Consider the following 24,219-nt stretch of genomic DNA (forward strand, 5'->3'; position numbering starts at 1 on the left):
TACAGCTGGGCCAAGGGTGAGTGAAGCAAAATAGTCAGAAAGCCTGACCAATGTAGTTCTAATTGGATCCAAGCGGCTAGACAATAATCATCAATTAAAATGCACTTAACATTCATGAGGCTACCCACTTCTAAGGGACAGAAATGCTGAACACTGTAGGGCATGGACACAGTGCTATTTATCTTTGTATCCTCTGTGTCTGGCTCACTGCCTGGCACATGGTAGGCACTCAATAAATGACTGGTGAATGAACCACCCAATGAAGGGAAAACATGAAAGAAACTGGGAGCATCCAATGAGAGGAAAGGCATTTGGACAGAGGTTTTAGATTCCTATCCCTGACTTTTCCTCTCCCTTTCCCAGCGCGCGCGCACACACACACACACACACACACACAGGGTCCCATCCTTTTCATGTGATTCTGGCAATGATATCACCACCCATCTTTTAGGGTCTCAGTTTCTTTGCTGTCTCTCTAAGCTATGCAGTTTTTCTCAGAGTTTTTAATTTTTATTTTGAGACAGTTGCACAGGGCCTTGCTAAGTTGCTGAAGCTGGCCTTGAACTTGCAATTCTCCTGTCTCATACTCCTCCCTAAAGGCTACCAGGATTACAGGTGTGCACCACCATGACTGGCTTTCTCTGTTTTGAAACCAGGACAAATCTGTTTGTTGGAGGGATAAGATAGTGGCTTAAGAAGATTTCCTCTCTACCGTTTTCTTCAGTTATTGATGTGTTCCAATCCCTGCATTTTCATCTTGTGCAAAATATACTGCCAATATTAGTCTCTTCCAATGTGGTTATCACATTTATCCCCATACCTCTACTAGACTCAAGATCTGCAGAGGCACTCAGCAAGTTTACTGACTATCCTGAAAAGAGCTTCAGGTTTTTTTTAAAATCCCAAGTCTTGCGAAAAAGAAGAAGAAGAAAAAAAAAGAGTTCCGTCTTGTCCACACATCCCACAAGAAACAAAGCCTCAAGAACCGTGTAAGCGGATATTGAAACTGCTGCCTGAAGAAAAAAATCATGGGTTGGAGAGCGGTTCTTTCAAGGAACCAGATGCCAAACCGATGGACCTGGTAAAGTGCGTAGAGAGGCCACCCGCTAACCGTCATGTCTTTTGAGCCTTACAGGTACTGGGCACAGCGGAGTACTCAGAGCGCACCTCCCCGCCCGTGTGTGCGCATCTATTCCCGGACATACGGCGTTGCCGAGGGAGACAGAGCCTATCAGACTCGAGGCGGGTGGCACGGCTCACGGCAGGCGCCGGGAGCCTCGGCAACTCGGCCGTGTCAGGCCTCGAGACAGGAGAGGAGTTGCGGGCCCGAGGACTTCAATCCATACCCAGGGCGCCCCAGCTCTGTTACTCACCCGAACTCCACCTCCACTGACAAGGGCGCTGCCATGTTGAGGAAGCCGAGCTCGCAGGAAACTCCCCTGAACTTCCGGAGCTCCCGCCCACTTCCGGTCGCCGCCTGGAGCCACGTCCGGAAAAGGCGGTGCCCAAAGGTCATCCTCCTCAGCTATTGGAAGGCGCGGAGGAGGGAAAGTCACGGGCGTTCCCGGGGATCAGGAGTCGATGTGCCTCCGCCTGTTGGCGGCCGGGTTCCAGGACCCGGACTGGGAATCAACTTGAGACCGCAGCTAGGCGGAAGACAGCCCCAGCACCTTTTCGACAGACTGTGAGCCACATTACTGTTTATCTTGCGTTAGTTACAAATCCGCTTGGGCGAGCCTATTCACTCGTCTGACGTCATAGTGACCTCCTAAATATTTCTGACACAAAAGTCTCTCCCCTGATCTATCAACTCACTGTCCAACCGCCCCTTTGGATATTAAGCTGGCTGTCACTACTCAGAATTTTTTTTTTTTTTAAAGAGAGAGTGAGAGAGGAGAGAGAGGAGAGAGAGAGAGAATTTTTTTAATATTTATTTCTTAGTTCTCGGCGGACACAACATCTTTGTTGGTATGTGGTGCTGAGGATCGAACCCGGGCCGCACGCATGCCAGGCGAGCGCGCTACCGCTTGAGCCACATCCCCAGCCCACTACTCAGAATTTATTCCATGTTCATGTGCCCAGCATCTTGTTTGGTGCTATGGATGCAGTAGCAAGGGGCAGGGAGTGTGTGTGTGTGTGTGTGTGTGTGTGTGTGTGTGTATGTGTGTGTATGTTTTAAAACCCTCTTTGTGTTGGGAATCGAACCCAAGGTCTCGTACATGCTAGGCAAGCACTTTATTACTGAGCTACATTCCTAACATTCAGTATCTTTAGGGCACTCACAGTCTAACCGGGAAAAAAATCTGTAATAAAATAAACATGCTGGGCTGGGGTTGTGGCTCAGTGGTAGAGCGCTCGCCTAGCATGTGCGAGGCCCTGGGTTCGATCCTCAGCACCACATAAAAATAAATAAAATGAAGGTATCGTGTCCAACTACAACTAAAAAAGAAAATATTAAAAAAACAAGAAATAAGCATGCTAATCAATCATATATATATATGTGTGTGTGTGTATATATATATATATATATATTTTTTTTTTTTTTTTGTACCGGGATTGAACCCAGGGGCCCTTAACCACTGAGCCACATTCCCAACCCTTTTTTTAATAAAATATTTTTTTTAAAGAGAGAGGGAGAGAGAGAATTTTAATATTTATTTTTTAGTTATCAGCGGATACAACATCTTTGTTTTGTATATGGTGCTGAGGTTCGAACCCGGGCTGCACGCATGCCAGGTGAGCGCGCTACCGCTTGAGCCACATCCCCAGCCCAATAAAATAATTTTTTAATTGTAAATGGATTCTTTTTTTTTAAATTGTAGTTGGACACGATACCTTTATTTATTTTTATCTGAGGTTCGAACCTAGGGCTTCACATGTGCTAGGCTAGCGCTCTACAGCTGAGCCACAACCCCAGCCCCTGAATCTTTATTCTATTTATATAAGGTGCTGAGAATTGAACTCAGTGCCTCACAATGCTAAGGCAAAAGCTCTACCACTGAGCTACAACCCCAGTCCCCCAGCCCTTTTTTGTATTTAGAGCCAGGGTCTCACTGAGTTGCTTAGGACCTCACTAAGTTTCTGAGGCTGGCTTTGAACTTGCCATCATCCTTCCTCAGCCTCCTGAGCTTCTGGGATTATAGGCATGTGCTACCATACCCAGCTAAGAAAGGCTTTTTTTTTTCAAAGATAATTTTTTAATATTTATTTTTTAGTTCTCGGCGGACACAACATCTTTGTGTATGTGGTGCTGAGGATCAAACCCGGGCCGCACGCATGCCAGGCGAGCACGCTACCACTTGAGCCACATCCCCAGCCCAAAGAAAGGCTTTTAAGTGGTAAGACACTTCAATAAGAAAGGGGGAGCTGGAAATGTAGTTCAGAGGTAGAGCCTTAAGTTCAGTCCCCAGCACTGCAAATAAACCTGACTGGACTTGCTGGGCTCTAAAGCCTAAGTAGAGTGAATTGAGTGGATATGAGAGAAGCATTCCAGTGAGGAGAGCAAAAGGTGAAAATAAGCTGAAGCATCAAGGGAAGAAAGTGGAAGTTGGGAGCAGAGATGGAAATTGCTAAGAGATAGGCTAAGCCAAGCCATGCCTTATAAGCAGGTAAGCATTTCAGTGTGTAGGAGCACTACTGCTTGACTTGAGGCTGTGGAAGGTTTGGGGAGGGATGGAATTGTGCTTTAAAATAACTCAGTGGTAGAGTGGTTGCCTAGCATGTGCAAAGCCCTGGTTCAATCCCCAGCACCACAAATAAAAATTTAAAAACTTTTTTCTGGCTGCAGTGTCAAATGGTTTGGAGGGAAACACGGAAGAGGATATGGAGACAACTGAAGTTTGTTACAAAAACCCAAGGCAGAAATGGAGTGGAGCAGAGTGGGTGTTCTATGGGTCTCCAAACATTAGTACTCCCAGAGTTGAGCACTGGTAGAGGATGGTGATGTAGCCTGATGGTTAAAGATGTAGTGATTATGTTAAGAGCTAGCAGTTCGGCTGGATGCAATGGCACATGCCTGTGATCCCAGCAACTCAGGAGGCTGAGGCAGGGGGATCATAAATTTGAGACCAGCCTCAGCAACTTAGTGAGACCCTGTCTCAAAATAAAAAAATAAAAAGGGCTGAGGACTTAGCTCAGTGGTAAAGCCACACTGGGTTCAGTCCCCAGCACCAAAAACAAACAAAAAAACCCTAGCAGTTCAACTGCCAGTTTTTATCCAGGTCTGCCTTAGCTGTTTCTTTGGGCAGGTCCCTTAATAATTTGTGGGGCTGGGGATGTGGCTCAAGCGGTAGCGCGCTCGCCTGGCATGCGTGCGGCCCGGGTTCGATCCTCAGCACCACATACCAACAAAGATGTTGTGTCCGCCGAGAACTAAAAAATAAATATTAAAAATTCTCTCTCTCTCTTTAAAAACAACAACAACAACAAAACAATTTGTATCCCAGCTTCCTCATTTGTAAAATAGGAAGAATAGTTTCTTACAAGGGCGTGGAAAGGACTGAATGAGTTCTTGGCACAGTGCCTCTTTCCCTAAAATAGGCTCTGTGTTGCCCATCTTTGGGGTGTAGGTGCCACTGCCCCTCACACAAATACCAAGATACTCAAATACTTGAATATTCATTTAAATATTTTCCTCCATTCAACCACCAAATTTGGACCAGTCTTACTTTTGACATGATTTTGCAACCCCCCAGATTTTTCCTGACACCCAGCTCCCAACCACCCTCTCACCCACATCTGCTTCCTCTGGCCTATCTCCCTGTGGCCTTAGCTTCATGTGCAGTTAAACTCCATGGACAACTCTGGGCCCCTTCAGTGTTCCAGGCAGTGTTCTAGGGCCCTGACAAAACAAGGGCAAATGAGATATAGCTCTGGTTCTCATAAAATGCAAGTGAGTCTACATGTCCTACATGGAAAGGCCCCCCCACACACACACACCACCATGCTACGTGGGCCACTTCCCCTCTGGAACTCAGTTTCCTCAATCTGTAAAGAGAGTCTGGGACCAAATGATCTCTTAAGAGACTTTCAGCAAAAAATATTCTTAGATTCTTCCACTGAATTCTTAGCTTCTCCAGAGCAAAAACCTTTTCTGATTCATCTTGGATCGTTATCCTGTAAGGAGGAACTTTGTACATCATAGGGATTTGGTAAGTGCTTGCTGAATGAGCAAAAAAAATTAACAAGTGATATTTGCCAGCAAGGGCCCATCTAAAAAGCATTCAGGTCCTTTTACAGCCTCTGATCCCAACCAGCCTCTGCTGGGTATCTTAAGATCCTAGGAATTGCCACTTCCCAGAGCTGGAAGGAGAGATTGCTTGGGAGCATTTGAAGAGCATCCTCCATTAGAAAAACATTCATTGAGCACCTGTTAAGTGCCAGGCCCAGTGCTGGTGCTGGGAACACAATGGTGCACAAAAACAGCTAGTTCCTGCCCTCTTGGGGCTGATGTTCAAAAGAGTGGAAGGCAAAACAGGATGCATGGTGAGATCAGTGTTATGGAGGGGAACAGGGGAGCTGTTGGAGGCCCCAACCCAGCTTCATGATCTCACGGAGGCTTCCTGGGAGTCAATTAAACCAGATCCACTGGGATTTAGAAGGAAGAGGTGGAGTTGGGGAAGGAGAGGGCACAGGCAGACCAGAGTTGTCCCTCCTTCCTCTAGATTCTAGGTAGTCCTCAGACTTGTCCTGGTTACTGGGAGCTCACCTCTTGAGTAAGCTGGCCCGGTTCTGTGGCTTCCCACCTCTCACTCAAAAGTGCTTCCTTTACCTGACCCCAATCCCATTCCCTTGAACCCCTCAGTGACAATACTGTTTTACCAGTGTATGCCTTCAAAGAATATTTATTGAACTTGAACATTGTCTTTGCATCTGCCAGGTGATTTACATGCATTACCTAATTTATTCCTCCCAGGGACTCCCATCTTTCCTATGAGTAAACTGAGACAGAATATGTGGCTTGCCCAAGGACCCCTAAGTATGAGGCCTCAAACCAGGTTTTAGAGCCTTCAGGATCCCTTCCGTGTCCCTATCATTGAGCCTCAATGCCTTCCCTTCAACTAGTCTCAACCAAATGTCTTTCGCTGGGACCCAGAACAGGGATTTGGGCCCCAAACCCTATCCCTTCCAGCAGGCTGTCCAGCCAGGGCATAGGCCTCCATCCTCTCTGAAGCTTCTGGGGAGACAATGGCAGGGTTGGTGGGGGAATTGAGGGCTCGGGTGCCCCCCTGCCCACACCCTTTGTCTTCCCGCCTGCTCCTCTCAAGCGCCCGGGAGGCTGGGAGTCGCCTCTCGCAGGCTTCCTCCTCCCATTCTTGTGCTAATTGGGTGTCAAGCTGAGATCAGTGAGAAAGAAATCCGCCCTGGCTCGGGTTAAACTGCCGCCAAAGATGAGGGCTGAGCCCAGAATATCATTAGACCAGGAGGAAGCAGGGCCCCTTTTGGGGGAGGGACTGGCAGCGCATTCAGGCCCCTTTGAAAGTCACTCAGTCGCCCCCTCCCTTGCTGTTGCCATTTCAATGGGCCCCTCAGAGGTATTTAACCTTCCCAGGAATTGAAAGTGATAGCCACGCACTGGCCTGGGCAGCCACTTGCCTGTCCCGAGGGCAAATGGACCTCCAGGGACGCTGCAGCCCAGCCCTTTCCAGCCTTCTCCTGTGGAACAGGCAGGTTGTAGATGGGAACACTGCTAGGAAGGGGATTTTTCTCCCAGCTTTGCCATTCTCAGGCTCTGTGGTCTTTCTCATAAGGCTCAGATTCCTCATCTGCAGAATGGGGATGAAAACTGTACCTACTTTGCATTAAGAAAATTTAATGAAACCATGCACAGAAAGCCCTTTGCACAGGGCTGGTGCACAGGGTCTGATACTCAGGCAGCGCCCCAGACTTGACAGCAAATCTAAGGAAGTTGGTTTGACCAGCTACTAGGACCTCCAGATGTCTGGCCTCGATTCTAATCCCCTTTACAAACCTGCAGCCTACCACCCCTCTTTTTACATTAATTTTTTTTTATGTGTGTGGTGCTGATGATTGAGCCCAGGGCCTTGTGCATATGAGGCAAGCACTCTACTAACTGAGCTATATCCCCAGCCCCTACGTTTACTTTTTTTTTTTTTTAGTTGTAGATGGATGGACACAATATCTTTTTATTTTATTCTTATGTGGTGCTGAGGATTGAACCCAGTGCTTTCACCTGTGCGAAACAAGCGCACTACCGCTGAGCCACAACCCCAGCCCTACTTTACTTATCTTTGATCCACTCTGATGGCATTGTGCCTCTCTCACTCTCCTGAAGGAAAAGAATGACTATCAGTGACAAATAGCTGCTTTGCACCCAGAGAGAAAGCTGCACCTCTGCCTCATGGTGTCCAGTGCTCTCTGCATTCAGAGAAATTTCTAGTAATGAACTATAGAAATGACCCATTAGGACTGGAGTTGTGGCTCAATGGAGGAGCACTTGCCTGGCATGTGTGAGGCCCTGGGTTTGATCCTCAGCACCGCATATAAATAAGTAAATAAAAATAATAAAAAAGACCCATTGACAACTAAAAAATATTTTTTAAAAGTGACCTGTTAGTATTGTCCTTCCTTAACCTGCCCTTCACTTCCAGGCCTTGGCATCTGCCTGGAAGCTTCTGGAAAGTCCTCCCTGTTCCAGTGTGCTTGGTTAGGTGCAGCTGAGCACATGACTTTGGCTTTTCTATTTGCCAGCCTCTTCCCCCACCATGCAGACTGGGGGCTCTCTGAGGCAGACTTAGAGCTTGGGGATCTGTGAGGCTATCAAGGGCAGCCTTTAGAAGCTGCTCAATACATGATATGGGGGCTGGGGATGTGGCTCAGGTGGTAGCGCGCTCGCCTAGCATGCGTGCGGCCCGGGTTCGATCCTCAGCACCACATACAAGCAAAGATGCTGTGTCTGCCGAAAACTAAAAAATAAATATTAAAAAAGAAAAAAAAAATACATGATATGGTGGTGCACACCTGTAATCCCAGCAATTTGGGAAGATGGGGCAGGAGGATTGCAAGTTGAAGACCAGCCTGGACAACTTAGTGAGACCCTGTCTCAAAATAAAAAGGGCTGGGGATGCAGCTCAGTGATAGAGCACTACCGTTTGGTACTGGGGATTGAGCCCAGAGGTGTTCTAACAAAACAAAATAAAAATTAAAAAAAAAAAAATCAAACTTAAAAAATATAGGAATCTTCTCAGAAGATGAACTGCATTGTGGTCTGTGAACTGTACCACTAGGTAAATGTCACCAACTGCCTGGTAAACAGTAGCTGTTATGTGGTTAATTAACTTCACAACCATGTGTTGAGCAACTGCAGCATGCATGGAGATGATGGAGAGCTGTAAGGCCTCCATTGTGGATGATGTGGTGGTGGTGGTGGGGGGGGGCTGGTGTGGAATTGGGAAACTTTCTCTGGGATCTTAACATCTGAACACACTTTTTCTCCTTTTAAATGATGTACATTGTGCTGAGATTTTCATGCATGATCTTGTACTTTTCACAATTCAAGGTGGGGACTCCTTGGCCTATGTATACAGGAAAAGGAATTGAGTGCAAATGGTAGAGCCGGGATTTGAATATAGGCCCATCTGACTCCAGGGCCACAGCTCTGAACACCACACTGCCTCTTGGTGACTGCTCAACATGGAGGAAGGAACGGGCCTCCTCTAGAGGTTCCTTCCCATTGTAGAGAACTCACTACTGAGGATTAAAGATATAAAGATGCTCCACTAACCAAGCTAAGCCTCTTGCAAGCATAATCAAAGGTCCTCAAAGGCCACCATAGGGTCTTCTGGGTGGGGTATCTGCTTCAGGACGAGGCAGGAGGCACAGTCTCCTTGCTTCCCTTGGCTTGAGTGTTAAGGTTCGGGACTGAATTCTTCAAACTCTGTGCACCCTCTGCTGGCCACATTTGGCAATGCAGACATACCTGCCACCCCAAATCCCTCAGTATGGGTAAGAGACCCCTCTTCAGGTCAGCTCCCTACTTTCTCCCTACTTTTCTACCTGTCAGGAGAAAAGACTCCTCTTTCAAGGCCGCTCCCCCAAGAGGCACCTCAGTTTTCTTCACCAGGCTCCTGACTGCCTGAACTGTCAGATGATGGCCCAGGGTGTGGTGCAGAGCTGGCTCTGGAGGCATGTGTGGAATGAAACTTCCAGCTTCCTGTTGCCTTTTGCATCCAGAGGAAGAATAGTATTGGTTGGGGGGGGACTGGGGCTTGGGTTTGCATTCCAACTCCCTACTTTTGTGACTTTGGCCAAGTGACTTAAAATCTCTAAGTCCTAGGTCTTTCTTCAAATAACCCATTTGTGTAAAACCAATTTCATACACTGGACAAAATTTCAACAGTGGAGATGAAGCCCCCCAGGGGTGTGTACCCCCCACCACCCTGGGTGGTGTTGGGACCCTTCCCCACTGCACTGATTCCTGGGTGTGACTCTAGCAATGGGGCCCAGGATATCTGGCTCCCCATCTCACTGCTGCCTGCTGCTCCAGGGCTGCCTGGCAGGCTAGGCCACCTCACTCTGGTTCTCTAATCAACCTGGGCAGAACTTTCCCACCTCTGAACAACTGGGGCACCAGACAGGGAGGAGCAGAGCACAGACCTGGAGATGACCCTTCCTTCAGGGAGACTTCCCCTCAAAGCCCAGGCACCCTCTTCCTTATAATGGCCTTTTTGCCTTCTGAATGCTTTTTGTTTGTGTATTTGTGGTACTGGGGACTGAATCCAGGGGTACTCTGGAACTGAATTACATCTCCAGCCCTTTTTTAGACAGGGTCTCACTAAGGCACCCAGGCTGGCCTCCAACTTGGGAACCTCTTGCCTCAGCTTCCCGATTTGCTGGGATTACAGATACATGCCACCATACCTGGTCCAAGGCCACAAGCTTCTGCTTTTTTTTTTTGTTTTTTGGTACCTGGGTTTGAACTCAGGGGCACTTGACCACTGAGCCACATCCCCATCCCTATTTTGTATTTTTATTTAGAGATAGGGTATCACTGAGTTTCTTAGCACCTCGCTGTTGCTAAGGCTGGCTTTGAACTTGTGATCCTCCTGCCTCAGTCTCATGAGCCACTGGGATTACAGGCATGCACCACCATGCCCAGCTAAGCTTCTGCTTTTGAGTGACAGCTGGTCTGGACTTTGAAGCTCAAGCTGTTAAAACAAATACCTTGCCAGACTTGGTGGGAACTGCCCCCCATCTAAGCCAGCACATAAGCAAGGGCTGTGGCATTTCACTTTACCTGCTCTACCTTTTTTTTTTTTTTATTTTTTTTTAGTTCTCGGCTGACACAACATCGTTGTTTGTATGTGGTGCTGAGGATCAAACCCGGGCCGCATGAATGCCAGGCGAGCGCGCTACTGCTTGAGCCACATCTCCAGCCCCACCTGCTCTACCTTTAAGTCCAAATGAGTCAGTGGACAAGTTAGTTAACGGGCCAGATAAGCAGAAAGTAGGGCCTGAGCAGACTGGGGGCTCCAGGGGAGGATGGGCTCAGGTGGAATGCACAAAGGATAGGAGGCGTCAAGGCAGAGTTTATTGGCCTGAGGGCCACCCTCCCATTCCTCCTCCTCTCATAGCCAGGCCAGGAAGGAGATGGAGACAGTGACGCTGACCCATACAGACAGGGCCTGTAAGACAGCCAGGTACCTCCCAAGCAGATGAAGATGTAGGGGTTTGGAGAGATAAGGGTTGGTGTCCTGACCTCCTGCTGCAGGTGAGGCATGGTGGGGCCACGTCGGGTCTTCCTCCTCTCCACCTAGAGGGGTGGGCAGCTCTGGGGCAGATTCTTTCTGGTCATCAGATTGATGGCCATTACTGTTCCTGCCCAATCGCTTGGCTTCCTGAGTCTGGAGGCTTCTGCCTTGGTCCCGTTTATGAAAAGCCCCTGTTCTTTGGAGGGAGCTTTGTGACCCCTATGCCTCTCCCTGCCCTGCCTGACCCAAGACATCATCCTGAGGCGGCCCCCCGTTAGTCTCAGCCTGGGGCCCAGAAGATCACTTGGACATGCAGCTTTCACAGAAAGCTTATGCAAGGGTGTGGAGGCGGCAGTGAGTCACTTGGCAGTTGTGGAGGGAGGGGTCAGCACCTCAGGGAGGAGGTGTGGCCCTGCTTGCTTTGGTCTGGCATCACCCAGAACCCCTCTGAGTGGAAGCTGAGGCTTTGGATCCAGCATCACTGGCCTCAGAGGGATGTGGGGGGCAAATCACAGCTTCTCCTCGCCTGCCTGGATGCGGGCATAGGCCTCTTGGTCCAGCGGGACATAGCAGCCTTTCCGGGCATCCAGGTAGAAAAGCGGGTCTTTCACAACAGCTGGGTCAAAGCCCTCCTTCCGTAGCTCTGTCTTCTGGAACTTGTAGGTCCCTGGGAAATGAAGAGGACAACTCAGCACAGGAGCTGGAGTCTTTCTCAACCCCCTTGAATCTGGACTGGCCTCATGACTTGCTCTGACCAACAGAATGCAGCCAAAGCGATGTCTTAGGTCAGTCTAGGTCTCAAAGGGCAATGCTGCTTTTTCCCCACCTCCTGGGGGTGCCCTGAGGCCAGTCCAGCCTTCAGAAGGATGAGAAGCTGGATGGAGCAGAGATGAGGCCTCTAGACTGGCACTGTCCTGTGGGGGTAGTCAATGCCCTATGTGGCTATTTAAAGTTAATTAACATTAAACACAATTTGAAAAAAAAATTTTGGATTTTAGTTCTCTAGTCACAACAGCTACATCTCAAATGATGAACAGCTTCGCAGGGCTAATATATACTGTCCTGCTGAGACAGCAAACATTTCTAGCACCTCAGTTCTGCTGGTCAGTGCTGCACAAGTGACCAGCCCAGAGCCAGATGTGAGTGAGACTACCTTAGACTCTCCTGGCGTGACTGAGTCCCTAAGTGATAGCAGCTCTTGGAATGACCCCTAGGCAAGGCCAACAGAATTGCTCAGTTGAATTTGGCTCCCAAACTTCTGACCCACAGAACTGTTAGTAAATAAAGTAGTTGAAGTGCTTTGGAAGCCAGCTGTTCTGCAGCAAAGCCATGTGGAAGCTGAGGCCCAAGCCTGCCTCTCCTGGACAGAAGTCACAGGTATCAGTCCTCAGGGAATGAGCAGTCTATGGCTTGAGCCTGGCACCACTGCTGTCTTTCTGTGCCACACTGAAGCCCTAGGTCCTTCCCCCAGGTCCAGGTGCCCACATCAGTGGGGGAAGGCTTACCATCTAAGAGGGGCTCACATGATGACCACCATTGGGGGCATCCAGGCAGATGTGGCCCAAGGGTGTGTAGCCAGAGAGAGGCTTGACAAAGGGAAGATTCTACAAGGGACAGCAAGGACCAGGCAAGGAAAACACGGGCAGGTCTGGGCAGGAACCTCTGTACCTCCTACCCACTAGGAACTCCTGAGAGCCATCAGAGGACCAACAGAAGGATGGCACTGCCCTGCATGTGACCACAGCTCACCAGGAGGCTATGACAGCCTTTCCTTCATCTCCTATTCCCCCTGCAGTCCTATCCCACTCTCCATCCAGCAGCCAGGATCTTTGAGCAGAGTAGTAACCTCGTCAGATTTGTATCCTACACTTCTGTGGTTCCCTGCTGTTCTGAGATAGTCACACTCCCCCCTGGCCTAGGCCTTGGGCTTCTAGCTCCTGTGCCCCCTCTCACCCACCTTACCCCTCTGCCTGCCCCTCTTGTAGCCTCCTCCTTTCATTCCTTCAGCACTGCCATTCCTTCCTGTCTTGGGGACTTCACACTTGTTCCCACAGCCTGGAATGTTGCCCACCCCTATAAGGTCCTCTTTTTCATTTGGGTCTTAGCTGAGATGTCACCTCCTCAAGAGAGCTCTCCAGTCATCCCAAATGCCCCTTCATTCACTTTTCTGTGAACCTAATCTGTAGTTCACTCCTTATTTTTGGAATTCCTTGTCCTGGAGCTGCTTCCTTTCCAGTTCTAAAAGCTCTAAGGCGGCAGAGGTCCAGTCAAAATTTACCTGTTTCCCCAAGGCTCAGCCCAGAGCCAGATACTCTGTCAGTGACTTGTCCCACTAATGATTGGTGAACCTCCTCTTCTGAGGGACAAGTTTGTTCACTTCCACAAGGGAGGGCAGTTTACCATCTACCTGGCAAGGCTGTGGGCGAAGGTCAAATGCCCGCCACTGGTTTCTCTAGAAAGGAGTGGAAAGGCCCAGGCCTAGTACCCAGGAGCTGGAGCAAGGAAGGGACATACCTGTTTTGTGCAGCTCAGGCAGGAAGCGCAGGAAGATGGGTCGGGCATACAGGGGCAGCTCCTTCTCTAAGGCGTCTGCAAAGTGCTCCAGGTCACAGCTACCTGTGGAGCTGGCCACGGCAGCCATTCCGGCCCGACCTTCAGTTCCTGCAGACAGGAAGATGAACCATGAGCCCCAGCAGTGCCCACTTGTGGCACTTCCCAGCATGCCACCCCTCCCCCAACATACCTGGTACCTCAACACCATATACAGCTACATCAGCCATGTCCAGTAGGCGGCTGAGTGTACCCTCCACCTCGGTGGTCGACACGTTTTCCCCTTTCCAGCGGAATGTGTCGCCTGTGCGATCTCGGAAATACAGGTAGCCCAGCTCATCCATCACCAGCACGTCACCTAGGGAGGGCTTTGGTGAGCAGGACCTGGGCTGCCCAGCTCTGGCCCAGGGGCTTGAGCCAGGCAGTCTTTGCTGAAGCCTAAGGATGTGATTGACCACAGGGGCTGAGACAGGGGAGTCCTGGGCAGGTGTTCTCCGAAGATAGCAGAAGGTCCCTCACCACCCCCTGCCTCTCTGGAAGTGGTAGCAAAGGGTCAGGAACCCACCAGTGAGATAAGCTTGATCCCCCTTCTTAAAGACATCCTTAGCAATCTTTTTGTTGTTAGCACCCGGGTTGAGGTAGCCATCAAAGCGGCGCAGAGGGTCTTGCTGGATGATGCGGCCTACCAGTTGGCCCGGCTGGCCTGGGGCAGGAAAGGCAGAGTCAAATTTGTCCTAGGAATCCTCATCCACCTGTTTTCCCCAGACACATCCTACATTCTTTTTGGTTTTCCTTTTTCTTACCCCCAGTTGGTACAAGGGGTTGAACCCAGACTATTTTATTTTGAGACAGAGTCTCATTAAGTTGCCCAGGCTGGCATCAAACTTGCAGTTCTGCTGCCTCAGCCTCTCGAGTGGCTGGGATTACAGGCATGGGCTACTGTGCTTGGCTCCCTGTATCTTGAACTAATCTGATTCATACTGCTTGCCATAGAAATGCCCTATTTCTGGGGGCTGGGGGTGTAGCTCAGTGGTAGTATGTGTGCTTAGCATGTATGTAGCCCTGGATTCAATCCCTTATGCGGGTGCGCACACACACACAGAAAAAAAGAAATGCCCCATTTCTCCTCCAGCCTGGAGCTTGCTGAGGGCAAGGTGTTCATCTTGGCTGGTCTGACACAACTGGATCCTCAGTGATGTCTGTCTAATGAACTGGATGGGAAGATAAATAAATAAATAGTGAGTGGGGCTCAGGCTCTACTGGACATCCGAACAGGCTGGCACCACTGAGCTCCTGCTCCAGGCGTGACTCCACTCAAAAAGCGATATGTTCTTTATCATGCATAATCCTCAGGTTACCCTGATGGGGCCAGTGCTACCATCAGTCCCATCTGCAGAAGAGAGGACTCAGGCAAGAGGACTCAGAGAAGCTAATTCTCCCTCGGCACAGGGCTAAGGGTCCAAACAAGACTAATTCTAGGTGGCCAGACTCAGGGTTCTTTGGGGTCAATATGAAAATGAACAAATGAGCTGGGTGCAATGGCAAATGCCTATAATCCCAGCAGCTCGGGAGGCTGAGGCAGAAGTTCACAAGTTCACAGCCAGCCTCAGCAACAATGAGGTGCTAAAAAACAGTGAGACCTTGTCTCTAAATAAAATACAAAATAGGGCTGAGGATGTGGCTCAGGGGTCAAGTGCCCCTGAGTTCAATCCCCAGTACTGCCCTGCAAAAAGAAAATGAACAAATGGACTGATGGGTGGATGACATGGTGAAAGGATGGACAAAGAAGTGAACAGTTTATAGCCCTCAGAGCAGGACTGACTGATGGCTACTAGTCACAACCCGCTCCCCACCTAATCACAATGGCCGACCTCCCTCCCAGAACAAAAACTCCTCCTCTGATCCTCAATTCCCACCCAAGGCAGACCTGGCTGGCAGGGAATGCACACGCCATCAGGTCCCCGGATCAGCTCCATGGTGTCCTCGTTGACACGTACCAGCCGGATGGGGTATACAAAGGACAGGATACGGCTGTTAAAGCCACAGGCTCCTACCTGCAAAGGCCAAGACTTGGGCTGGGGCTCTGCCACCATGGGTCCCAAGGTGGACAATGGGGGCAAGGAGCAACTCTGGCACCCAAACTCCCACAGTGGAACTCTGCCCTCCCCTCTGCCATGGTCCATCCCCATAGCAGCCTTACCCATCCCCAACCTGGGCCGCACCTGGCTGTCAAAGTTGCCTAGGCTGCAGTTGCACTCAGTGGCTCCATAGAACTCGGCCACCTGGGGGATGTGGAAGCGGCTGGAGAAGTTGGTCCAGATGGACTGCCGGAGGCCGTTACCCAGAGCCATGCGCACCTGGTGCTGGGTCTCTGCTTCCCGGGGTGGCTGGTTCAGGAGATAGCGGCACAGCTCACCGATGTACTGCACAATCTGGGGTGGGCTTGGTATGAGTCTGGGCTCCCAGAGTTGCCCCACTCCCCTACCCCCATATCTCTAGACCCTCTCTTCCACAGGGGCTGGCATGTGATCCCATCCCTCTCTGGGCCTCAGTCTTCCTATCTGAACAATAGGAATGTTGCCCAGTGAACCCTTCTAAACCACCTCAATTGTGTGAAAGATATTCCAAAGTGTGGTTAGTGGGAGGCAGACAAGGGGACAAGGGACTGCTCATTCCCTTCCCTTCTCACTTACTGTGCAATTGTATTTAACACAATCATCCCAGAACCGGGAGGCTGAGAACTTCTTTCGGATCACTACTGTCATGCCATGGATCAAGCACTGACCAACACCCACGATGTTTCCTGAGGGCAAAGAGGGCCTAGAGTTCAGGAGATAGAGACCCATTCCCCAGAGGCTCCTTTTTTCTTTCCATGAAGGGGATTGAACCTAAGGCTTCACACACGCCAGGCAAGTGCTCCACCACTGAGCGACATCCCAGCCCCCAGGGCCGCCTCTTGCCCAGGCCTGCCTCTTCACAGGCACTGTCCCGTGGTCTCTTTTCCCCATCCTGTCCTAACTGATCATATCTGTCTCCATTCAGGCACCTTCCATGGCTTCCCAATGTCTCTGGGATCAAGTGCACACTCCTTAGCCTGCCCCCTGGGGACTCTGGAGCCAGCCCCAATCCCATTTTCAGCCAGGTGGGGCCTAGCTACTCTGCCTGACCTCTGTACCTCACACCTGCCTTCTCCCAGGAGTCCTCCCAGGCTCCCACTGCTGCTCTTGCCACCACTGCTCGAGCGCTCCCTGCTCCTTCTCCACTCACCAGGCCATGCCCCTCTTTAGAGTCAGATAGGTTCCCCTCACCCATTCTGCCATAAGGACACCACCATTAAGCACCTTGAGGCAGGGACTCTGCTATCTCAAGCTGCCTTCCCTCAAGTCCCTTCAACCAAGCAGCAATGCTATTGCACATCTGTGGAAACCAACTGGAAAACAGGTCAGCCCAGATGCCCCCAGAACATGGTCCCACACTCTGAGCCTGGTGTGGTCACCCTCAATGGACAAGACTGAGGTAGACCCTTTGGCCATGCCTGGATTTGAACTCAGATTTGAATTCAAGCATTTCTACTGCCTCTTCCAGGAAGGCCTCTCCATGGCCTGATGCTGCCCTGCTCTAATGCCTGCTTCCATGCCTTTCACAAACAATTTCTGGGGCTTGCCCTGTGCTAGGCCCTCTCACAGGTCCCAGCCGAGCAGGGCAGTTATATGAGGTGGCCTTCCTAAAGATCTGGGGGTGCTGGAGACTGCGGGGTGGGTCCAGGCTTACCTGCAGAATGGTAAAGGGGGAGACAGTCATAGACAATGTCGTCAGGCTGCATGCGGAACCCGTAGTACACCAGGGCAGCCATGCGGTAATACCTGGGAAGGCAAAGGGCCAGGGGCTTGGTGGGAGGAGGCCCTGCAGCCTCACCATGCCCACCCCACCCTGGGGTATGAGACACCTACCCCTTACCTGCTGTGCACCACAATGGCAGCTTTGGGTAGCCCTGTGGTGCCCGATGTGTAGATGTAGAAGAGTTTATCTGAAGAAAACACACAAGGGCAACTGAGAGGGCACCCCACACGGCAGGGCAGAGTGGGATGGATAGTGTCCATGTTCGTGTCCTTCAATACCAGTTCCCACCATGCTTCTTCCAGGAAGCCCTCTCCAATGGCCTGATGCTGCCCTGTTCTAATGCCTGTTTCCATGCCTTCCACAAACAATTTCTGGGCCTTGCTCTGTGCTAGGCCCTCTCACATGTCCCAGTTGAGCAGGACAGTTATATGAGGACACAGGCAGTTCCAGTACTGAGACAAGTGTGGGGGAGGGGAAAACACAGGACCTGAGGAAGACCAGTAGCACCAACTGGCCTGGGCTTCTGTGAAGGAGGTGGCGCCAGGTGGAGGTTTTGGAAGGAGGGTACCTGCCCCAAGACTTAGCTGCAGGAAGTGGGTGCTGTGTAGCTTCTATACTTCTGAACATCTATTGACTCCACCCTGCAGCTCTGACTAGGAACTGTCACACTATAGTTCCTATGGGAGGCTCAGCCTTGCCAGAATAATGTTCCTGGAGGCCAGGAACTGCACTGGACAACTCTGCACATTTATTGCAGCCATCTGAGGCTCTGCCTGCCTGCTGTGTGCTAGCTCCATGCAGCACGAGGGCACCAGGGTGGACCAGCCACAGGCCCTGCCCTCTAGCAACTTATAAAAGTACTAGAGTCAGGATAGGAGAGGTTAGACAATGATGACAAGGACAATGACCTGTTACTGAGCCCTTCCTCCTTCCATGCTCTAGCCTTAGAACTTTACCCACTGTATTTTTTTCAACCCTCAAAATCAACCCAGGAAGTAGATTCTGTTATAATCCCTGATTTTATGGCTGGGGGACTACACAGCAGATTGGTGGCTTTACAAGGAGGGAAGTAAGAGTGGAAGAGCTGAAGGACTGAGCAGGTTGGAGTGTACAGGAAGAGAGGAGAGGCTGGGGGAGCTGCCTGGAGGAGGTTGGGAAGGCTGCCCAGTGGGGTAGGAGGAGGAGGACCCACCTGTGAAGCCCTTGTCAGGGCGACTTGGTAGGTGCTTGGGGGCATCTTCCAGCAGAGGGTCCAGGTGCTCTGTGCCAGTGGGCACTGTATTGGGGTCCCAGGAGCCAGAGCAGAAGAGGATAAGTGAGGAGTCCAGGCTGTCATGGATCTCACATACAGCTATAGGAGACAGAACAGGTCAGCAGGCAGGCCAGTAGGCTGTGCATTCCCAGGGAAGACTGGTTAATATGAGGGGGAGATGGGTAAGGTACTTTTACTGTTTATAGGACCAACAGCCCCCATGAGCTGCTGGCTAACTACACAGAGAGCTTCTTACGTGCATTTTCTTATTCTTATAGCCCTAGGAAATAGGTACCAACAACAGCCCATTTTAGAGCTGAAGAAACTGACACACCATGAACGAGAGGGAGCTCATACCAAGGTCTCTTACCCACTGTACTGGGTATGGTTGGTGGACAGGAGTGGGGGTCAGAAGGCCCCATTTCCTGTAAGTGGGAACCTTCTGTTTTCCTAGGCACTGCACAGATGTCCAGATACTCACTCACCTTGGGCACAAGGCAGTGCTGGCTCACTTGGCCTCACTTTCTCTGGCTGCTACTTATTTTTATGGTGCTGGGTTGAAACCTATGGCCTCATGCGTGCTAGGCAAACACTATACCAACTGAGCTACTCTGGTTTTCTCTTAATTCATCTAATCTTCTTTCCTCTACCTACTGTATCCTTCTTTCTCCCCTTGTAGCATTTTTTTTTGGGGGGGTGGTACAGGGGTGTTTTACTGCTTAGCTACTTAATTACACCCCCAGTCCTTTTATTTTTTGAGACAGGTCTTGCTAAGTTGCTGAGGGTCTCACTAAATTGCTGAGGCTGGCCTCAAACGTGTGATCCTCTTGCCTTAGCCTCCAGAATTGCTGGGATTACAGCTGTATGCCACTGCACCTGGCCCCTTGCAGCATTTTAACTTCCTTGTCCATTATCCCACAACAGCCATAGTGTGGGGAGAAAGAACAGGGACACTGTGATGAAGCCCAAGATCAAATCCTAGTTCTGTTGGGCATGGTGGCTCACCCCTGTAATCAGAGCAATGAGGGAGGCTGAGGCAGCAGGATCACAAGTTCCAGGCCAGCCTCAGCAACTTAGAGAGATCCTATCTCAAAATAAAAAATAAAAAGGACTGAGGATGCTGGGTACAGTGGTGCACTGTAATCACAGCAGCTCAGGAGGCTGAGGCAGGAAGATTGCAAGTTCAAGGCCAGCCTCAGCAAGGGTGAGGCTCTAAGCAACTCAGTGAGACCCTGTCTCTAAATAAAATACAAAATAGGGCTGGGGATGTGGCTCAGTGGTCAAGTGCCCCTGAGTTCAATCCCTGGTACCAAAAAAAACAAGAATGGAAGATGTAGCTCAGAGGTACTGTGCCACCGAGTTTACTCCTCGATACAAAAAAAAAAAAAAAAAAAAAAAAAAAAAAAAAAAAAATAAAATAAAATAAAATAAAGAGCCTGGGGAAAGGGCTGGGGTGGGGCTGTAGCTCAGTGGCAGAGTGCTTGCCTTGCACATGTGAGGCACTGGGTTTGATCCTCAGCACCGCATAAAAATAAACAAATAAAATGAAGGCATGCTGTCCATCTATAACTACAAAAACAAATAAAAAAAAAGAGGCTGGGGGCGCTGGGGCTGGTGCTCAGTGGTAAAGCGCTTGCCTGGCAAGTGTGAGGCACTGGGTTGGATTCTCAGCACTGCACGTAAATAAATAAAATAAACTCCATTGACAAAGAAATAAATAAAGAGCCCTGGAGCTGGGCTTGTAGCCCAGTGGCACAGTGCTCACCTTGCATATATAAAGGACTGGGTCCTTTGATATCACAAATAAATAAAATAAAATCCCAGTCCTCACCTACAGCTGTGTGAACTTGGGTAAGCTCTTTCCTCTGAACTCACTTCATCATCCATAAAGCCAAGATGACAGTCCCTCCCTCCCCAGTCTTTGTGAAGATCAGAGCTGCTCTTGTAAAGCACCAGGCTCAGCATGCTGGCACCTAATGTGGCAGCACATGAAATGCAAGCTCCTCCAGGAGACGGGGAGTGAGTTCTTGTTCCCATTGTACAGATAAGGCAAGTGACGACTAATCAGTCACAAGAATGGCAGCCATCATGCCTGAGGGTGAACCAGTACCAACCCCCTGACTACCACTGCGGCAGGGCAACCACCTCCTCCTTAAGATCAGTAGGGGCAGGTGCTACAGATTTGGAACCTGACGCTCAGAGCACCTGCCTCTCATCCAGGACTGCCAGCTTCCCTGGCAGGCTCAAACCAGCTGACTCCAGGGCCCCTGCCCTTAACCACAGGCCAACATTGCCTCCCCCAGGCCTAGAAGGGAGCTGTGCTCTGTGCAAGGTCCCCTGGGTCTGCCACCTGTCCTTTGCCCCCTGGAGCTCACCTGGGGCCATCTCACTACCAAAAATAAGGGCACGAGCCTGGGATGTGGTAAGGCAGTGGCGCAGAGCATCACGCCGGAGATTGGTGTTGATGAGTGCCGCCTCCACGCCCAGCTTGGCCATGCCAAGCCACAGGCCCACAAACTCATTGCGGTTCTCCATGAAAAGGGCAGCCACATCGCCTGAAGCCAGGCCCCGGGCCTGCAGGAAGTTGCCCACGCTGCTTGAGTAATCATCTAGCTGGCGGAAGGTCCAGTGGGTGTCTGTGCCCTCGAAGATCAGGGCTGTCTTGTTGGGGTGGCGCTGTACCGTAGAGGCAAACAACACAGGCACAGTTTCCTGATCCCGCAGGTACCGTCGAACCTTTGCTTTCACCTTGAGGAGCACCAGGCCGCCGCTGTGTGGAAGTGAGCAATGAACTGTGACTGCCAGGGTTGGCAGGGTGGCCTCCTGAACCCCTGGCCCAGGTTCCTGCCCAATGGCCTGAGTGCCATAAGCCAGTCCTTCCTGGATGCATGACACTGCCACACACAGCCTTTCACCAAGACCTCACAATGACACCCATAGGTTGTGTGGTTTCTCGCTCCTGATAGGAGGAGGAAAGATTCTCTCATGGTGCTGCAGCTTACCCAGGGCTTCAAAGGTGCCATGAGGCTGAGACTTGAACTGCAGGCCTGTCTGGTTCCAACTTCTACTCCCCTCCTGCAGCCTGTACTGTCCTCAACCCCTATCACCACAGTAAACTATGGTAAGTTGTTCTCCCTGTCAGTCCAACTAGGACAGGCCTCTATCTTGTTTACCACCTTATCCCCAGGGTTGACCAGCACAGGGGAGATGCTTAGTGCTTGTGTTCCCCCCACCCACCCCATAAACTCTGGAGCTCTGCAGTCTTTATGTCTCTAGTGCTGTGCCTGAGGCTGGACTCCCCTCCTTGTACCACCTTTGAGGTACCTCTCCACTAGGAGGCCTCTAGATTCCCCAAGCCCCTGGCCTGGGGTCATCTCTCCCTGCTCCTTGCTCCCACAGCTCCTGCTGCTACCACCCTTCCTGCAGGGTCACTTGATACCTCCTCCTTCTGTAATCAGTCCAGATTGACAAAGGCTGAGTTGCCTATTTGGGGGATGGTACACTATGCTGGGCCCTGGAACACAAGAGTGAGCAAGACTGCCAGGGTCTTTGCCTGCATGGTACTGCCACTTCAGGGAGTTGCTTTGTCCTCTCCTTATCCCCATGGTTAGCTTAAGTTTGGCAGATCAGGTCTGCTTTGTTCCTCTCTGGGCCTCGGAGCAGCACAGGACCTGGCGCAGAACAGCAGGGAACAGGTTCTCCCAGACATCTAACTTGGAGCCTTATTCTAGAATTCAGTGCCCCTTATACCCTCTCAGGCTTGTGCCAATCCAAGAAAAGGTCCTTTCCCACTGGGTTCCTCTTCACCTAGTTATAAACTAGAGTGTCCTCACTATCTGTCTTCAACATACTTGGAATTCAGTGTGTGTCCCAGCCCAAGGAGTTTCAAGTTAGGGAGATTCCCTGAGGAAAGACTTTGACCTTGGAGATGGAGGTACCAAATATTACTGCCAGGGGTAAGGTGTGGAGCAGAGGCTTCTGGGGTCCCAGGTGTCCTATACTGGTAGATACCATGGGGTCTTGTCTGGGGAGATTACAGGGATCAGGAACCCAGGAAGGATGAAACCCAGGAAGGACTGGACCAGTACTCACAAGATATCACGCCTGAAGGTCTTGATGAAGATCCGGATGAAGCGCCAGCCACCAGATCCCAAGTAGAGAAGCAGCAGGGAGAACCCCACTTGGGTCCAGGGTAGTCTCAGCACCAGCTTGGAGAACACCATCAACCCCACCAAAGATGCCCCAAGCAGCATGTTGGCCTGCAGGCACAAGGCAGTCAAACGTTTGTGTCCCCAAGGACCACACACTTCCAGATCCTGGCACCCACTCCACTGTGATCACAAACACCGTAGGGCTTGGTCACCCCAAGTTGGGTGACTGAGGACAAAGTTCCCTTTTAAGGTTTTGGTGGCTGAAAGGGTCTTCAAGTAAGTTTCAGGGATGACAAGCAGGGGACTGTTCTAGCCTCTAGTCGTATCTTGAACTACCACTTTCCAAGTTACCTTGGACAGGTCCCTTTTCCACTTCAGGCCTCAGTTTCTGGCTGTGTGCAATGGGTTAGTGAGACCTGTTTTTAGTTTTTCAGTCCACTCTCCTACATCCAAGGACCCTAATCAAAACACCTTGACTTAAGTGTCTCCAGCTCAATTCCCCACCCAGAGGCCCAGGGAGGTTCTGGGGAATGATCAGGCCAAACTACAACATAGAAAGGGGCAGCTTCCTGGGAAGGTAGCCCAGCCAAATCCCTGCCCACGGACTCTGGCATTGTCCTGCCTCCACTGTACTGATCGATAGAGGGCGACACAGTAAACAGGTTAGAGCCCGGAGGTGCCTAAGGGTGACTGCCCACAGGGAAAGATGAATTAGGGAGAAGAGGGTCTTGAAGACACGCCCTACACCCCCGCCCCCCAGCAAACCACTCAGATGAATCTTTAGGAATGGGGCTTAGGGTAGGGGGAAAAGCTGACGGTGCTGCAAAGGCTGGGCTGAGATTAGGACTCTTGGGCTCTCTATTCATGGCTCTTTGCGGACTTGTTCAAGGGAAAGCTAGCTGAAGGGACAGTTTTTCTTAGGGTTTTCCTATTGTTAGAAGGAGCTGAAGGTCAAGGCTGTAAAGTAGCCTGAGAGCCAATATGAGGACATGGCCTGGACCACAGGGAGCCTCTACAAACCTCCTCCTCCCGGGGAAAAGCAAAACCCCGACGTGGGGGGCGGGGCTGGGCTAAAACGTCCCCAACCCCAATGCCAGGAACTCCAAGGCCCTCAGACCTCCGGCCTCCCAGAGCCCGCCAGAGCGGAGGGCAGGAACCCCTTCAGGAAGAATGGAAGGAGAAGAGGCGGGGGTGCCGAGTTCCCGAGGGGCCCCTTCCGGGGTCCTGCTCCTAGACAGAGTAGCAGAGGTCCCGGCAGGGAAACAGAGAGGCTGGGCGCGCCCCTCACCCCAGGTCCGCCCCGCCGTCATCCCCTTCTCGGCCCGGTAGGTTTACCAGCCCTGGGTCCCACCGGCCCCGCCTCGCTCACCCGGCGTCGGCTCCGCAGCGCGGCGCCCAGTCCAGATGCGGCCCGGATGCAGCAGCGGAGTGGGGAGCGCTGGGGGCATCAGCCGCCTCTGGGCGCACAGAGCCAAGACCCAGCAGCGCTTGGCCGGCTCTGCGCCCTTCAGGGCCCGCCCGCCTCCCACAACCCAAACGGGAGGTGCCGGCCCGCAGCACCGCCTCCAGCTCGGTCCCAGCGGCAGGCGAGCCTCTGAGCCGGCCGCGCGGATCCGCGCTAAGCTACCCAGCCCAGTCAAACCCAGCCCAGCCCAGCCCAGCGCGCTGGACGCCTCTCGGCTCAGTCAGCCCTGCGCGCGCCGCGACGTTGGGCGGT

General features: G+C 51.2%; 2 protein-coding genes across 12 annotated transcripts in view; both read right to left on the reverse strand.

Annotated features, from left to right (window-relative positions):
• URM1 (ubiquitin related modifier 1) overlaps nt 1-1,862 on the reverse strand; it is a 34,592-nt gene extending 32,730 nt beyond the window's left edge. For 7 of the 10 annotated variants that reach the window (XR_014020538.1, XR_014020539.1, XR_014020540.1 and 4 more), the window contains exon 1: nt 1,374-1,862. Coding sequence is in view for 2 of the 10 variants with exons in the window: in XM_081281225.1 (XP_081137351.1) it covers nt 1,374-1,408 (35 nt within the window). In the remaining 8 variants the exon portion in view is untranslated. The remainder of the gene's footprint in view (nt 1-1,373) is intronic. The other 3 variants (XM_081281225.1, XM_081281223.1, XM_081281224.1) reach the window with 3 other exon arrangements.
• An 8,667-nt stretch (nt 1,863-10,529) lies between these two features.
• Nucleotides 10,530-24,219, reverse strand: part of LOC308641084 (long-chain fatty acid transport protein 4) — a 29,781-nt gene continuing 16,091 nt past the window's right edge. Inside the window, exons 1-13 of one of the 2 annotated variants that reach the window (XM_081279292.1) lie at nt 23,872-24,160; nt 22,444-22,610; nt 20,727-21,121; nt 18,292-18,450; nt 17,217-17,286; nt 17,031-17,122; nt 15,953-16,062; nt 15,482-15,691; nt 15,187-15,313; nt 13,825-13,962; nt 13,453-13,617; nt 13,224-13,370; nt 10,530-11,376 (exon numbers count right to left, since the gene is read on the reverse strand). In XM_081279292.1, coding sequence (XP_081135418.1) covers nt 11,219-11,376; nt 13,224-13,370; nt 13,453-13,617; nt 13,825-13,962; nt 15,187-15,313; nt 15,482-15,691; nt 15,953-16,062; nt 17,031-17,122; nt 17,217-17,286; nt 18,292-18,450; nt 20,727-21,121; nt 22,444-22,604 — 1,932 coding nt within the window. In that variant the 5' untranslated portion in view covers nt 22,605-22,610; nt 23,872-24,160 and the 3' untranslated portion in view covers nt 10,530-11,218. Of the gene's footprint in view, nt 11,377-13,223; nt 13,371-13,452; nt 13,618-13,824; nt 13,963-15,186; nt 15,314-15,481; nt 15,692-15,952; nt 16,063-17,030; nt 17,123-17,216; nt 17,287-18,291; nt 18,451-20,726; nt 21,122-22,443; nt 22,611-23,871; nt 24,161-24,219 lie in introns of those variants that run through there. The other variant, XM_081279291.1, reaches the window with a different exon arrangement.

The sequence above is a fragment of the Spermophilus citellus genome (assembly GCF_964194105.1).
Source record: "Spermophilus citellus genome assembly, chromosome: 2".
Lineage (NCBI taxonomy): Eukaryota > Metazoa > Chordata > Mammalia > Rodentia > Sciuridae > Spermophilus > Spermophilus citellus.